The following is a 16,143-nucleotide window of genomic DNA, read 5'->3' as shown; positions in this document are numbered from 1 at the left end:
GGGCCTTGGGTTGTACTGTGGAGACATGAACGTAAGTACTAATTCAGGCGAGGTTTAACAAAATTCTGCTTCTCCCACTACCCAGCTTTTAATTCCTTGTTGTCGTGGTGACCTGGCAACCATGTTCTGAGCTTTCCTGCAATTATCTGCACAACTTGGGTCAAAGATCCTTGACTTAACTAGATTCAGCATTCCAGAGCCAAAAATTACTTGTTCGAGGAAGTTTATAGGTATCATTACTATACAGTTTTCTTGTGAGATAAACTAAGAAACAGCTAACTACCATATGACTTCTGGTTGACTGATTATAATTCTGAGCTCTATACAATCTTGCTTACTCTCACCCTGCGTTTCTGGTAGGAAAAAAACCAATAGCATGCTCCATTTTCCATTGATCATATCACAACTCCATTCTGAATAGCCATCGGGTGTCACAGTGTTACCCAACCAAAGCCATTACAGTTGATTGATGAGAAAAAGGCTAACTGAAAATTGTGAAAATGACAGGCGCAGTTTTCTCTCTCTCCCCTCTGCTCTGTTGTCGTGTTAGGCAGGCAGAGCTACATGCACTGCTATTAACGGAGCTTCAGGAATTCTATTTGCTTTATCACCAATTTTTTAAAACCTTAGCATTTTTAAACATTTATTTGAAGGAAGTATTTATAAATAATTGTTTAGAAGGAGTCAGCCCTGGTTACTTCCTGGAGATTCAAACTGACAAGATTCTACATGGTATAAAAACTGATGATTTGGTCAAAGTAGCTAGCCAATAGTTCTGGTACGTAATGTTGAACTCAGCATTACATCTTCTTTGTTAAATATCACAGGTAAAAGATAGTTCACTTCCTTCTTTATAATAATATGGTGGTGAGACCAATTAAGTGAACAGTTGCCAAAAATCCATTTAGACCTTAAAATTAAGAAGCATTACACTGCAGCTCTTACTTAAAACAGTAAGTATCTAATGTTGTGTTCCTCTTCTAAAAAAGAAATTTGTCCAAGATCATAAAGAAAAAGATGTAGAGTAAATAAGAAGTTAAAATTAACTTCCTTTTAACAATCTAAAGCTTGAAGTAAACCCCCTATTCCCCAATACCAGGTAGTACTAGGAAATGTACAGAGATATTGTTTTTATACAGGAGGGGTGAAATACAGTATCAATTCTTTCACCCTTATCAATTCTCTAGTTCTAACAGCTCAAGAATTTCTTCCCTTGAGAGGAATTAATGTGTTATTCACTAAGGTGCCAAATAACAAGGACTGAATACTCTATTACTCTGTCTCATTCTCACCACTAGAGACAAATCACATTCTGGCCTGATGAGAAGTATGGTTTCAGAATGGGTCTATTTCAATATGGAGTGACCTTAATGCAGAGGGGAAGGTGACTGGCCCATTTTTAGGGGGTTTGTGAGGACTCCAGGATATACCCTACCTAGGGATGGATCCCAAGGTTTCAGACCCTCAAACATGTATAAAGGAACCCTTTAATCTTCTTTCCATCAGAAGGGTCTTGCCCTTCTGGACAAGGTTAAGACTTGACTTGAACCTCTTTTTGCTTAGCCTAATATACTCATGGCACAAGCTTCATCAGTATACAGGGGTGGAGCGCAGCAGGGAATTTTCCTCAGTGTAAAATTTCCGCTATTCTATGGCAAACTTGAAAAGATACTGGTTCTCTCAAAGAAGACATAGAGTTAGTTATATAACATTAGGAACTAAAGGCAAAAGATTAAAAGTACTTGCTAATCATTCGAGGAAAACATTAAAACGTTTACTATGTACATGGGAGCTACTGTTGGAAGTTTTGCTTAAGGGTAAATCAAACAAAACAGTTCCTGTTTGAAACATAACGTTTAAATATTAACCACAAATATTTCACTCTTTTAAAATTATTTCTATAGCTCCCTCTTGCCTTTTTCTTCCTTCTCCTTTGGCGGGGGTGGGCGGGGGGGAGACTGAACCAGGGATGTAGCCATATTTCCTGGTGATAACATTATTATTTCAAAATATACATCTATATTCATTTGCTTTCTCTAACAACTTCACATGCCTAAAATTAGATTCCTCACGCATGGTGAAGTTACCCAGGACCCAGAAATTCTCAGATCTAAATGATTCTTTCTTCTTTTAAACACCTTTGTTTGTTAAAAATCTTGGCATTTAAATTTCACCCTACTCAAAAGTTGTCTTGGCTTTTTTCCTGCAAATGAAAATAGTTTCCATAAATTCCTCGTTTCCATATTATATACTTTATGTACAAACTATAAATGAGTAAAAAGAGAATACTGAGAAAGTCCTCCAAGTGAAATAATTTTTTTAACCTTACTGATGTTAGACAGGAAATCAGTATTTATGTCTCGGCAGAAAAGTTCTTGCCCTTAATAAGATGGACTTGAATTTTGACATCTGTGACCTTCTTAATATTCAACAAATCTGTTTCGGATAGATATATGATAAAGCAAATATTATAGGACGTTAACTGCAGAATCTAGGTGATGGGTAAATATGGGTGTACAATTCTTCCGACTTTTCTGTATGTTTGAAATTTTTCAAAATAAAATGTTAAGAAAAAAGTTCTTAAAAATCTATTTTACTACTGGTAAATTAAGGCCTAAAAAGTCTTAAATAACTTGCCCAATGTCATGCAATGAGTTAATGGCTGATGTTAGAAAAATATTGAGTTTTGGTAATTCTCAATTTCATCGTAACATTCTAAATCTTAAACTTACGACGCCCTCATGGTATTTTTAAACCATCCATGGTCTGAGTCCTAGATCTAATTATCAAATACATAACTATCACACAGAGCACCATGCTTAAAAAGCAACTAATCGTGTGTAAAGCATGCGTATGAAGAAAGGCAGGGGAGACTATGCCCCAAAAATATATTCATGGATTATTTGATAAAGTCAGGCTAGAAGAGCAAAGAGTAGTAGTAAATAAATGTTATGCTCTAAAACTGAATTTTGCAGACAGTTATCAGCATGATTTTTCTATGTTTCACTTTTCACCATCAGCTGTGAGCTGTTTCCAAGTGTGAAATCGCCTAAGAGAGGAAGCAAAGCTGTCATTTGACATCTGGGAGCGTGGAGATTGGGCTGCGGTAAAAAGCACTTTGGACTTCTTCAATTTACACACATATTCACCTATAAATTCTCAAGTGTGAAAAGTATTCAATGAGAAATATCAATGTAAATTTCAAGCATTTATAAAGGCTCATAATCGGGTGGAAACTAAAGGTGAAGGACACATTCATAGGATACCATATCAACTTGTTAAGACTAGAATGGGAAACTTAAGTGATTATGTTCGCATAATAACTAACATATAAACAATTTTATTCACTTGTCTTAGATTGCATATTAAACTTTCAAATCCAGTCTTTTGTGTTTTATGTGCTTAATAAGTTCTATCTTCTAGCTGCTTTTTTATGATGAGAGACGAGACTGCTAAGAAAAAAATACTGGTAAAAGAAAAAATAAATACTTTCTTGACATTTTATTTTTCCTTTATACTTAAAATACTATAACAAAAAATTTATTCTATATTATGATAAATTAATAGTTCCAATGATAAAGCACATTAAATCTTCTAAATACATGTGTGTTTGTGTGTATATACAAATTGAAGTAAAATCAGAGTAACTACAAGGAAGTCCTCTGGAGAAGAATAACCAATTAACTCCAGTTATTCTATAATTCTCCAGATTATTCTATAATCTCTCATAACAAAAAAACAGAAGAATCTGTCTAAACATCTCTTAATAAAATATCTAAAACTCTCCTCATACGGAAACTAGACAGTGTTATATTTATATCGTCATGCTATATAATCTATTCCCACTTTGGGGACTATTTCTTTGGTCTTTCTTTCCTGAACTCCGTTCTGTGTTTCTGTGGTATGAAAGGGACCCATTTACCATGAATGATGTTTATTTAAAATAAAACCTTTCTAGAGAATCATCCTAGATAACCTAAGGATACAAAGTGAACCTAAAAGGAACGGCTTCTACTTTGAAAACAGGGCTGGGTTTGATCAGTGAATTCGTATTCTCAAGACCCTCTTGATGGGTCTGCAGCTGCAGCCATTTATTTGCTGGCTTTTTCACAGATGTAGACAGAGAAAAAGCTCCATGGTTTTTGTCTTTTTGTTGTTGGATTTATTTTCCTTAATATAAAAAAGTGGCAACTTTTTTTTAAAAAGTTCTTCATTTCACTGTAGAAACTTGTGAACATCGGACATCCTTGGTAGTATACATCGTTGAAATGACTATGACTTTTAAAATCTAAGATCGCAAAGTTGGCAGAAACTACACTTAAATAACAGAAGGTGATCATTTGCATTTCAAAATTTATCTATCTTGCTTTTCCCCTCAATTAGACCAAAACATGTTGATTCACAGGTTTCTGTGTGTGTGTTTTCTTTTTTAAACTTATTTATAGAGCAGAATAATGGCCCCCCTGCTAGTTTGGCATTTGCTCAAGTTTCTGTCCATGTAAATCGAATCTGTTACTGGAAAATTTTCTCAAAATATAAAGGCACATCATCCACAAGATAAAAAGATACACTGCTGATATTATAAAGTACAGGGCAGGTGGATAATGTTTTTAGGACAAATGTGTGATAAGGATTCCCAGGAGGGAGGCGTGGTAGGGGTAGAGGTTGCATGCTGTTCAAACAGAAGTGAATCGTTCTCATCATAATCTTGTGACAACTTTACTTTCTAACCAAACATCAGCTGCTTAACAGTTACTTGGACAAAAATACTAAGGTTAGAGTTGGGAAACAGGAGGGCAAGGGGATGTGGGAGGAGAATTACTTCAACCCTCAGTATTGCAAAGGACAGATCAAAAGATGACTTAGTACTCTATGTCCCCGTGTGTTCATTGATTTGTGATTTTTAAGCATTGAAACATTAGCTTCTTATCATTGTTCCCACCCCTTTGAGAAGAGGAGCAAAGTCTACTTTTATTTTTATCAGTAGCACTGCTGTTCAGTTTTGAAACAAACAGTAATTCACAAATTTTTGTTCCAATTCCCTTTGCATTATAAGCAATGGGCAGGAGTACACACACTTAACTGAGTTCTGCAACTCTAGGTTTAAGACCATCTAAATTAGAACACCAGCATCACTTTTCAATTAAGGTCATTACTGATTGAGTTTTATACTGTTGATAAAACAAATTAATAGGCCCAAGGAATGGAGAGACTTCCCACATTGTTCAATGTATGCCATAATACTAGAACACTTTTGTAACTCACAAAGCTTGAAAGTACAATTCTTTTATGCAAATAATTAAAACAAAGCCCTTCTTCAGACTACAGCTTTTTGCAAATGTTAGTGAAGGACAACCTGGATGATGACAGCAAAAATCCATTAATGGTAGACTGCCACCTGCTGGTAAACTATGAGAATTGTGATTTCTGGGAAAAAGCTTAAAAATTAGAACTTGGAAACTGATCACTATTAAATTCAGTACACAAAACTGTATTTCAGCACACAGAGTTGAAAGTATGTATTTGCTGATGTATGTAGTATGGTTTTATTCCACATATATTAAAATTCTCAGGAGGTCAACATGCTATGAACGTTAAAGTGAACATGCCTATAGTTTGAAGAAAAATAATCTGCTAGAAAGCCAAAGTACAACCTTACAGATAGTTTTCAACAAGAAACTAAGAAGAAAAATAGGAAAAAAAAGAGTCAGTTATAAACATTAAACTGCCCCATAAACATTTGGTTTTGATGTGAGGTTTATACTGCACTTGACTTCAGGATCTAACAGGTTTTACTTAAAAGAACTCCCAGATTTAATTTTGATCCTAAAACCCTGAAATTTATTATAATTAACATATACTTATTTACATACATTGGTACCTAAAATGTAATTTATAATCAAATTAGAAAGGGGAAGGGTCTGTTAAAAAATAAACCAGATAACCATAATAAAGTGATTTCACTATGAAATTTTTTTGTTATCCCATTAACTAAATCATACTAATAAGATTTCAAAAGCCAGCATAATATTATCTATTTGAGAAAGAAAAAAATGTAGGCATGCTCTATCACCCCTAGGAAGAAATAAAATCAAACAATCCTAATTTGGGGGACGAAAGAGGAAAGAAAAGAGTATAACAGTAAGAAGAAAATCTAAATCATTGTTTTCAGAAAATAGTTTTAGTATATTTGCTTTGCAGATTGAAAAACTGTGCTATTTCTCAATACAGAAATAATTCTTAACAATGAAAATTGTAACTAAAAACAATATAGCTCTTTGCATCCTAATTATAATTATTTCCCATTATGCAGGGAAACAATGTTAGCATCAATAATAACGCTGGTTTGCTAGTAAGCATTAAATACTGTATTAATCAACAACTAAGCGTATCATGTCAATACAATCAGCTTGAACCTCCTCTGAAAGCCAGAGGGTGACAAGTGAAGCAACTTTGGCCATTCAAAGAGGCTGAATGCTAGGCAAAAGGTGAACAAACTTTGGATTCAAACACAGCCCCATCTGCACTGATGACAGACAGAAACTAACTAAAATCCAATTCATATGCTTAAGAGACCTATAATTATCAGCAAAGGATCTAACACCCCCAGAAATAAATCTCTAATTTAAAAAAACAAAGACAATACAGTAAAAGTAAGAGAACCTGTTGTGTCAAATATTTGGTTATTTCTAAACAAGAAGAATATGCTTCCTAAAATTTCTCAAATATGGAAAGAACTCTTTAAAATCTGCTCTAAAATGCCAGGATGGCGCATCACTGAAGTCACAACATTGCATTTTTTTTTATTTCAAATTTTATCCATTTTTAGCCTTAGGAATTTTACTCTTTTAGCCATCTGCCTCTCACATCTTAAAAATCATCCATTTACTGGGCTTCCCTAGTGGCGCAGTGGTTAAGAATCTGCCTGCCAATGCAGGGGACAGGGGTTCCAGCCCTGGTCTGGGAAGATCCCACATGCCATGGAGCAACTAAGCCTGTGTGCCACAACTACTGAGCCTGTGCACCACAATTACTGAAGCCCACGTGCCTAGAGCCCGTGCTCCGCAACAAGAGAAGCCACCACAATGAGAAGCCCGCGCACCACAACGAACAGTAGCCCCCGCTCGCCGCAACTAGAGAAAGCCTGAGCACAGCAACAAAGACCCAACTCAGCCAAAAATTAAATAAATAAGTAAGTAAGTAGACAGTCCTCTGTGACTATGAATGGATAAAGAAGATGTGGTACATATATACAATGGAATATTACTCAGCCATAAAAAGGAACGAAATTGGGTCATTTGTAGAGACGTGGATGGATCTAGAGACTGTCATACAGAGTGAAGTAAGTCAGAAAGAGAAAAACAAATATTGTATATTAACGCATATATGTGGAATCTAGAAAAATGGTACAGATGAACCGGTTTGCAGGGCAGAAGTAGAGACACAGATGTAGAGAACAAACGTATGGACACCAAGGGGGGAAAGTGGCGGGGGTGGTGGTGTGATGAATTGGAAGACTGGGATTGACATGTATACACTAATATGTATAAAATGGATAACTAATAAGAACCTGCTGTATAAAAAAATAAAATTCTAAAATTAAAAAAAAAATCATCCAATTAAAGAGGATACTTAAAGGTCCTTTTAAACACTAAGAAGTTGACATTTCTACGAATTCATGGCCAGTTCTAAGAGAAGTATAAACCCATTTAACATCATATAGTAACAAATATACATACACACATATACTATGGATTATATAATGATTTTATCCCCCAAATTATCTTTTGTAAAGGGTTAAAGAGATAACCAAATCCAACATATTGTCAACTGCTAGTGAAAATACAACTTCAATAAAGAAATGAGAGCTGCCAAACTACTTTTCCAAGTGAAACATTTTAGGAGATTGCTCTAACCTGGGGCACAGTACATTCTCTCTATGGCATCGCTGTCACAGGAATCTTCAACCTCACTCCACCTGCTAAAATACGTTAGCTGAATGTGTCCTAAAAACAAAACGACAGGAGAAATCAAAACATTTTTCTCTTCCATTTTCTGCAGAAGTGAACTGTAATTACTCCTTTTGTAGCTAAAAACAGTATCATTAAGAATAATGGCATCATTAAGTACTAGAAGCTATTACTGGGGGTGAATTTGCTGCACTGATAATGAAGCTCTAGACAGGAAATGAAGATACTAATTACAAGATAAAACGCCTACTCAGTTAATTGGAAGCAACAGCGAATAAAAAGAAATGCATTTGCAAAAGTTCCTGACCTCTATCATTCAATAAGATGTTGTTTGGGTTCAAATCGCGGCACACAATTCCCTCTCTATGTAAAGCATCAAGGGCTACCACCATTTCAGCTGCCCATCTTTGAATACAGCCCTCTGGGATGTAAAACCTGGAGTTTAGTGCTAATTTTTTATCAAGGTCCTCAAAAATCTGATGTATTTCCTTGTCTCCTTCTAGTGCTAACCCACTCTCTGCCTTAGTCTCAGAGTCTCTCTGAAATACAGTCGGCTCCTCTTTAGCCAAATCATCAGTTTGATCTGTAAACAGCAATACTTCTTCGGTTTTTAAAGTGTCTGTATTTACGTTATATTCATTAGCACCTGAGAGTGGGTCAGAAATATGGAATAAGCTTTCTTTTGCGTTGTTTGTTGTTAATGCCGATGCAACCAAGCTAAGTCCTTGAAACTTAGGATCTGAACTGTGTAACAAAGACATGTCTCCCGCATTACTATGATCATCAGCTGCTACAAATAACATCCCAAGATCTCCCTGTGCGTAGTGTTTCTCTGTGATACTATGGGATTTAGGCCCACAGGGATCACTCAGTTCCTCTGTGCCTTTTTCTTCACGTGCTTGGCACTGTTCAGTACTAAGCCTGAGGCATAAAACATCAGGGGTTTCCAACAGTTTACTTTCTATTATGCCTATATTAGTCTGTGTGAACTTAGTAGGTCCCATTGCTGCACCATCTTTCATTGGCTCCAATTCACCAGGTAGATTTACAAGAAGATCAGGCCTTCCTTCATCAGTACCACTGACATCATCAAAAGCAGCATCTTTAAAAGAAATAACCGGGACTGAGTCATCTGAGCCCCTGCTAATGGTGTCATGAGCTATAAACTCTACCTTGCTTTCACTAGTACTAAAACTCCTGGAAGTGCTGTCTCCATCAGAAAGAGTGAAGAATGGTTTCAAAGGTTCTGACTTTAGACTATACAGTTTTTCTCCAAAATCAAGTCCTAAGAGTTCACTAGTGCTATCCTTACTATCTATTCTAAAGAATTCCATGGGGCTGTTTTTAGATCTACTGAGGGAATCTGATGTTCTTGGAGAACTAACTGCTTCCAGGCCATCATCCTCAGGAAAGAACTTCAGCTCGTGGGCTGTCAGCTGTGTGCTGGGGCTCTCACTGTCAGCAGCAAGGTGGGCTGGGAAGTTTTCTATAGCTTTGGTATCAACATCATTCCTTTCAGTCTTTATGAAAGGCTCCTCATTCAAAGACCCTGGTTCAATCTTTTCTTGCCCATATTCATTGCATAATGTTAAATAACTAGTAGTACATTCTTCTTCTGAACTTGAGCCAGAATCTGGCCATTTTGGAGAGCTGTCTTGCCCATCATCATCTTGGTTGCTATCATCTTGAGAGCTTGGAGTAAGACTGGTCTTCAAAGGCAGAACTTTAAGCATGGCTCCACCATCACTTTCTCTGGATTCAAAGCTGCTGCTGTCCTGAGGACTAGATGTTGGCTGTTGCAGCTGAACTTTAGCAAGTGAAGATTTTTTCACTGCTTCGATGTCAAAGCTTTCTTCAGGACTTCTGTTTAGAAACTTACTGATATATGACCAGAGTTTGCCACCTGTGAATAAGCATAACCAAAAACAAAAAAAAATTAAGAACACCAAATTAATGGTTATTTATTGAAGCCATTATAAAAAAAAAAAGTATTCTAATAATCAGTCAAAAGCAAGTCAATGATACCCATTAATGTCAAGTATGCTGTAAGAAGCAATTTAATAAAATGCCTTCTTGAAGAATAGGCGAGCTTGGATTTGGGATTCACGACAACAAAGAGTCTAAATAAAATTTTTGCAATTAAAAAAAGAAACTAAATAACTAAATAAAATGCTTTCTTATTATTGCTGACTGGTGAGTACAGTTTCAAGCATATCTCCTAATATCAATTATTTTTAAAATGACAACCTATTTCTTCCTTTGAAGAGAAATTGGTTATAACAAATACTAATATGAAATTTCACAGCTAAAATTCTACTTTAAAGTTAAACATAATTTACTCTAGAAAAGTCTATGTTCTGCTCTGTTTATTAATAATTTTTTCAAGCATGGCCACCGAAGCTCTACTGACTAGAAACAGTATTACAAAAAAAAAAATAAGAATAATTAAATTTGATTCAGAAATCTTAAAAACAGTAATTGTGGGAGCATACTTTGTAAAGACATAACTATTACTCCCCAAAATAGGAAATAATACATCAAAAATGAAACCCTGTACTAATAAGGAGAAAGCAATTTTTTCCAGCACATTTTTAAATGTCATTATTAAACATCATATACCAAGGAGAACTAAATCTTAGGGGAAATAATCACTGACAGTCAATTATATGTGTAAAAAGGTCAATGGAAGCATCCAAAATATCTTTCTCTCCTTGGCATTTCATTTCATTTAGAGGAACTCAATAAATACATAAAGCGCCCAATACTGTGCCCAGCATAGACTAATGCTATAAAGGGTAACTGCATAATATTAATCCTAGGATACTCAGACATCTTCTTCTATCAGTGATCTAGTTAACAATCTTATCCCATTTTGATAATAATTAGTGGTATAGAACATTGTGGTGTTTAACTTCCCTCTTGCTTCTTCTTAGCTAACTTTCTGTCATCACTAGCTTATACTCAGTATCTCATATTTCTCCATATTCAAACTAAAGTTTAAAGATTCATATATGGCTTTGAAATTCACTCACTCACACACAAAAGAAGCTATGCATCGATTCCATCTTTTTTGATTCTTTTGACAACAATAACCACATTCCTCTTATCACAAATACCTCCATTGTGGCACACTAACAGTAATGCCTGCCCTGAAGCTGGGGTTCTTGTATGCAGTCCAAATAAAATGATGTATATTGTTCAACTGTCCTACTGTGAGGACAGGACTAAGTCTTTTTCATCTTTATGTATCTACTGCCTATACAGTGTGCAGGACATGATAGGCATTCACTCAATGCTTGTTAACTCAAATCATAACTTATCAGAATGGGATACTCCATCACAAAGGAGACACTATCTATAGCTGTAAAGTTCCAGTGATCAGCAAGGAACAACACCTAGTAAAGTTCTAAGAAAAGTTGCATTCATTCTTAGGCTAATTCAACCTGGATGAGCTGCTCAAATCTAAAATTGAATGTGCTAAAATTCTTTATTTTTGCTCCCCAAATCACTTCTTCTTTCTGAATTCAGAGCTACTGAGGCACAAAAACTTGGACTATTTTCTCTCCTTTGTTCTTCCTATATCTGACAAGTTTCCAAGTCCTATAAGATCTACCCATGTTTCCCACAGTCTTCCTCTTCTTTTAATTCCTTTGACCACTCTGTGTTTCTTGGAATAACGTTATAGATACAACTAGACCAGTACTTTCAGTCCTTCCTGTATCACTCTATCATACTAACTGCTGCCCAAGTAATCTTCCATTTTAGCACAGATCTTATCATGTCATTTCTCCAAGAACCCAAACCCTACCCCCACCCCGCCCACCTATTGAACAATGCACCAACTCCATATAGGCATTTGGACCCTTAGTAATACAGTATCAACCCATAATTTGTTCCTCTCCCTCAACTCATCACACATTTCACCTGAATAGAATTTCTCCACATATAACCCATGCTGGGCTTTTGCTCAAACTATACCTACCACTTAGAATTGTCTTTCTTATTAGTTTCGCCAATATCTGCTTGCCAAAATCCTACCCATTCTTGAAGGTCCTTCAGAATTTGTTTTCTTTTATCAGTTTTTTTTACATACCCTCACTGTATACAACTCCTATCTTCTCAAGAATCCTCTGTATCACTTCATCCCTCTTATGACATTTACAACATTCTATTTCATACTAATATTACTTTTATGCTTTCATTAGGTCTTTTACCATACTGCAGGGTCTTCATAACTGCAAGGAGAGGATTCTGTCTAGCATGTAAAATAATAGGAATTAAATATTTATTAAATTGAATTATAAAAAGATGACATCTTTACAAATTTTTTGAAAACCTTTCAAGGAAAAGTTTATGCAAATTAAAAATGTCATTATTTTTGGTCATACTTTCTTCTTATTCTAAAACAGATACATGGTTCTATTATTTTTTTAAAATTTAATATAGAAAAGGACACAGAACAGCAAAAAAATCAGAATATATATATCACCCATAAACACTATTAACCATTAGACTATTTATCTTCTGACTTTTCACAACTAACATCTTATCATAAACATTTTCTAGGGCTTCCCTGGTGGCGCAGTGGTTGAGAATCTGCCTGCTAATGCAGGGGACATGGGTTCGAGCCCTGGTCTCGGAGGATCCCACATGCCACGGAGCAACTGGGTCCGTGAGCCACAATTACTGAGCCTGCGCGTCTGGAGCCTGTGCTCCGCAACAAGAGAGGCCGCGATAATGAGAGGCCCGCGCACTGCGATGAAGAGTGGACCCTGCTTGCCGCAACTGGAGAAAGCCCTCGCACAGAAACGAAGACCCAACACAGCCATAAATAAGTAAATAAATAAATAAATAAATAAATAAACAAACTGAAGTGGAGTGATTTTAAAAAACAAAACAAAACATTTTCTAATTTCATGAGAATATGAACTTGAAAGGCTATAAAGCATATCCATAAGATAGATAGATATGGTGTGTTTAAATGTTCCTCTATTGTTGAACATCTAAGTTGCTTCTAGTCTTTTACTATTAGAATTAAAATAATGTATACTTTAGCTTACAAATACTTAACACCTCTGATTATTTCATCAGGACACAATACCAGAAATGAAAGTGCTAGGTCAGGAAGTATAAATATCTTTAATGCTTCTGATATGTGTCATTAAATTGCTTTATAGAAAAGCTGTACCAGAATCCACTCCTACAAGCAACGTGTATTAGTGCCATCTTCATAGCATCTTACCTATATTGGATATTAGCAAGTTTACCAATTTGATTAATCAAACATGGCATCTTATTTAATTCCATTCTTTTCATTATTAGATTAAAAAATTTTAATGTAATTGTTGGCATTTTCTTTATGGAAATTTGTTACTAGCCTAAAAAAGTACTCTAATGTGAAGTATAAAAACTGTGCATTTTCAAGAGAGGAAAAAAAACTGTTTTAGCTCTTTCCATTCCTTTTTGGGGGCCAAGTTAGATTTAATGCTCAATGTGGAGCTATAGAAACAAAAATTTGGTCCTGTGATATACTTTTTTCAATTACAAAATCATGAAAACCACATAACTTACAAAAATACAAAATTCCCATGAAGTTTCTTTCCACAGAAGCTGAGTTCTACTTTCTACAGAGTTAAGATCAGGCCTAATACACAAACTTACACAAATGTCAACATTATTATTGTAACATTAATAATATTAACCTAAAAAATTCCTGTTATTGCTAAATCACAAAATATAAATAGAAAATATCTAAAATATTTATAATTTTTAATACTCTAAGAATATAAATGACACTTTTCTAAGCCCTGTTGAAGCACATAAAATTGCATATATTAGCTACTTTAAGCTATGAAAATAGCAATCCATAAGGTTTAATAAAAACTCTTTTTGTCTCTCTTTAGATTTTCATCTATTGGTTTTCTGCAGGATTACAAAGAAAATTTTTTCAATTTACTTGACCAGAACTGGAATTTTAATTTAATACATATGATAAAATATTGATGGACCCATGATCAAAAATCATCTTTTGACCCAGCAATTCTACTTCAAGAAATTTGTCTTACAAATAATTCTCAAAACAAAACAAAATAAAACAAAAATGTACATATATAGGGACAAGTACTGGAAACAATTTAAACAATAGTAGACAGGGGACTACTTAAATCAATTATGGTAAATCTGCACAACCAAATACCTTGTATCTATTCAAAAATAAACAAACAGAAATATTGCAAACACTTAGTGTTTACCATGTACTAGGCACTATTATAACTGCTTTACATATACCAACTATTTAATCTTCACGTCTACCCTCACATCTACCCTATGTAATTATTACAGTTAATTACATAATTATTATGTACTTCTTATTATCCCTGTTTTACAAATAAGGAAACAGAGGTATAGAAAGGCTAAATAATTTGCCCAAGGTCACACAACTAGTAAATTGTGAGCCAGCCTTCAAGCTAACATAGTCTGGCTCTAAGATCCTTCTTTTTTTTCCCCTTAATTTTTATTTAATTATTTATTTATTTTTGGCTGCATTGGGTCTTCGTTGTTGCTGTGCACGGGCTTTCTCTAGCTGTGCGAGCAGGGGCTACTCTTCGTTGCGGTGCATGGGTTTCTCATTGCCGTGGCTTCTCTTGTTGCGGAGCACAGGCTCTAGGCATGCGGGCTTCAGTAGTAGTGGCGCACGGGTTTAGTTACTCCGCGGCATGTGGGATCTTCCCGGACCAGGGCTCGAACCCATATCCCCAGCACTGGCAGGTGAATTCTTAACCACTGCGTTACCAGGGAAGCCCTAAGAGCCTTCTTTTTAATCACTGTACTATACCGCCTCTCTCAGTGGACACCTATATGTACTGATAAGGAAAGATGTCCAAAGTACACTGTTAGGGTGGGGGGAAAAGCAAGCTACAGAACAATATGTAAAATCCATTTATGCTTTTAAAAATCAGGGACGTTCCTGGTGGCACAGTGGATAGGACTCCGTGCTCCCAATGCAGGGGGCGCCAGTTCGATCGCTGGTCAGGGAACTAGATCCGATGTGCGTGCCGCGGCTGAGGGTTCATGTGCCACAACTAAGGAGCCCACACAACGCAACTAAGGAGCTGGCAAACTGCAACTAAGGAGCCCTGGAGCTGCTACTAAGGAGCCTGCATGCTGCAACTAAGGAGTCTGCCTGCCGCAGCTAAGACCCCACGCAACCAAATAAATAAAAATAAATAAATATTTTTAAAAAAAATCAGACAGGTATGGGGGAGAAGTATATGTTTATATACACAGGAAATTTCTGGAAACGTTCACCCTATTTCTAGAGAATAGAAATGGGCATTAAAGTGAATAACGAGGAAGAATTTTTATTTCTACTTTATATACTTCCATCTAGTATGAATTTCTTTCTATATTAGTTTTATAATTTTTTTTTAAAACTAGTTAATAAAAAGAGAATCATTTCATCCCTTTGGTCCCCTCTTAACTTGAGGAGAAACTCTTTCCCATCCCCCACCCATCTGCTTGGAAGCTTTTCCAATCACTTTCTTGTAACCTAGTCATTCATCTTTTCTTAGTCAGTATTGAGCAATTATACACTGAGCACCTTCTATGTACCAAGCATTCCTATAAATGCTGGGATATATATATATGTATATGTATATGTATATGTATATATATATATATATATATATATATATATATGATGAATCATAATCCTTAATCTTAGGAACTTAAAGTTTTAATAACACACATAGCACATATTGACTGAATACATTTGTTTCTCCTACCTTTTCTTCTTCAAACAGAGTTAAAATAAGAAATCCATTAATAGGAACAATAAACATTTTAAACCTCTCTCCTAAAATCCTGTCTGGCATATCCAACTGCCTACTCGACACCACCTGGAAATTTAATAAGCATCTCAAACTCACATGTCCAACAATGAATCTCTGGTTTTTCCCTCTAAATCTACTCCTCCCACAGTTTTCCTCATCTTAGTAAATGGAAACCATTCTTTCAGTTATTTAAGCCCAAAACCATGGAGTCATACAAGGCAGAATCATGTCAGTTCTACCTTCAGAATGCATTCAGAATCTAATAAGCATTTCTCACCACCTCCACCACTAATGCTTTGTGGAAGCCAGCGTCGATTTCACCTGGAGTGCTGCAACAACCT

The 16,143-nt window shown here is 35.6% G+C and overlaps 1 protein-coding gene across 8 annotated transcripts in view; it reads right to left on the bottom strand.

The window, feature by feature from the left end:
* RPS6KC1 (ribosomal protein S6 kinase C1) overlaps window positions 1-16,143 on the bottom strand; it is a 243,669-nt gene that overhangs the window by 50,194 nt on the left and 177,332 nt on the right. For 7 of the 8 annotated variants that reach the window (XM_082399676.1, XM_082399677.1, XM_082399675.1 and 4 more), the window contains 2 exons: window positions 8,278-9,873; window positions 7,917-8,006 (listed from right to left, as the gene is read on the bottom strand). In XM_082399676.1, the coding sequence (XP_082255802.1) occupies window positions 7,917-8,006; window positions 8,278-9,873 (1,686 nt within the window). The remainder of the gene's footprint in view (window positions 1-7,916; window positions 8,007-8,277; window positions 9,874-16,143) is intronic. The other variant, XM_082399682.1, reaches the window with a different exon arrangement.

This window comes from Balaenoptera borealis (genome assembly GCF_965194805.1).
Source record: "Balaenoptera borealis genome assembly, chromosome: 1".
Taxonomy (NCBI): domain Eukaryota; kingdom Metazoa; phylum Chordata; class Mammalia; order Artiodactyla; family Balaenopteridae; genus Balaenoptera; species Balaenoptera borealis.
The sequence above is the reverse complement of the archived record's forward strand: the minus strand, read 5'-3'. Positions and strand labels throughout refer to the sequence as shown.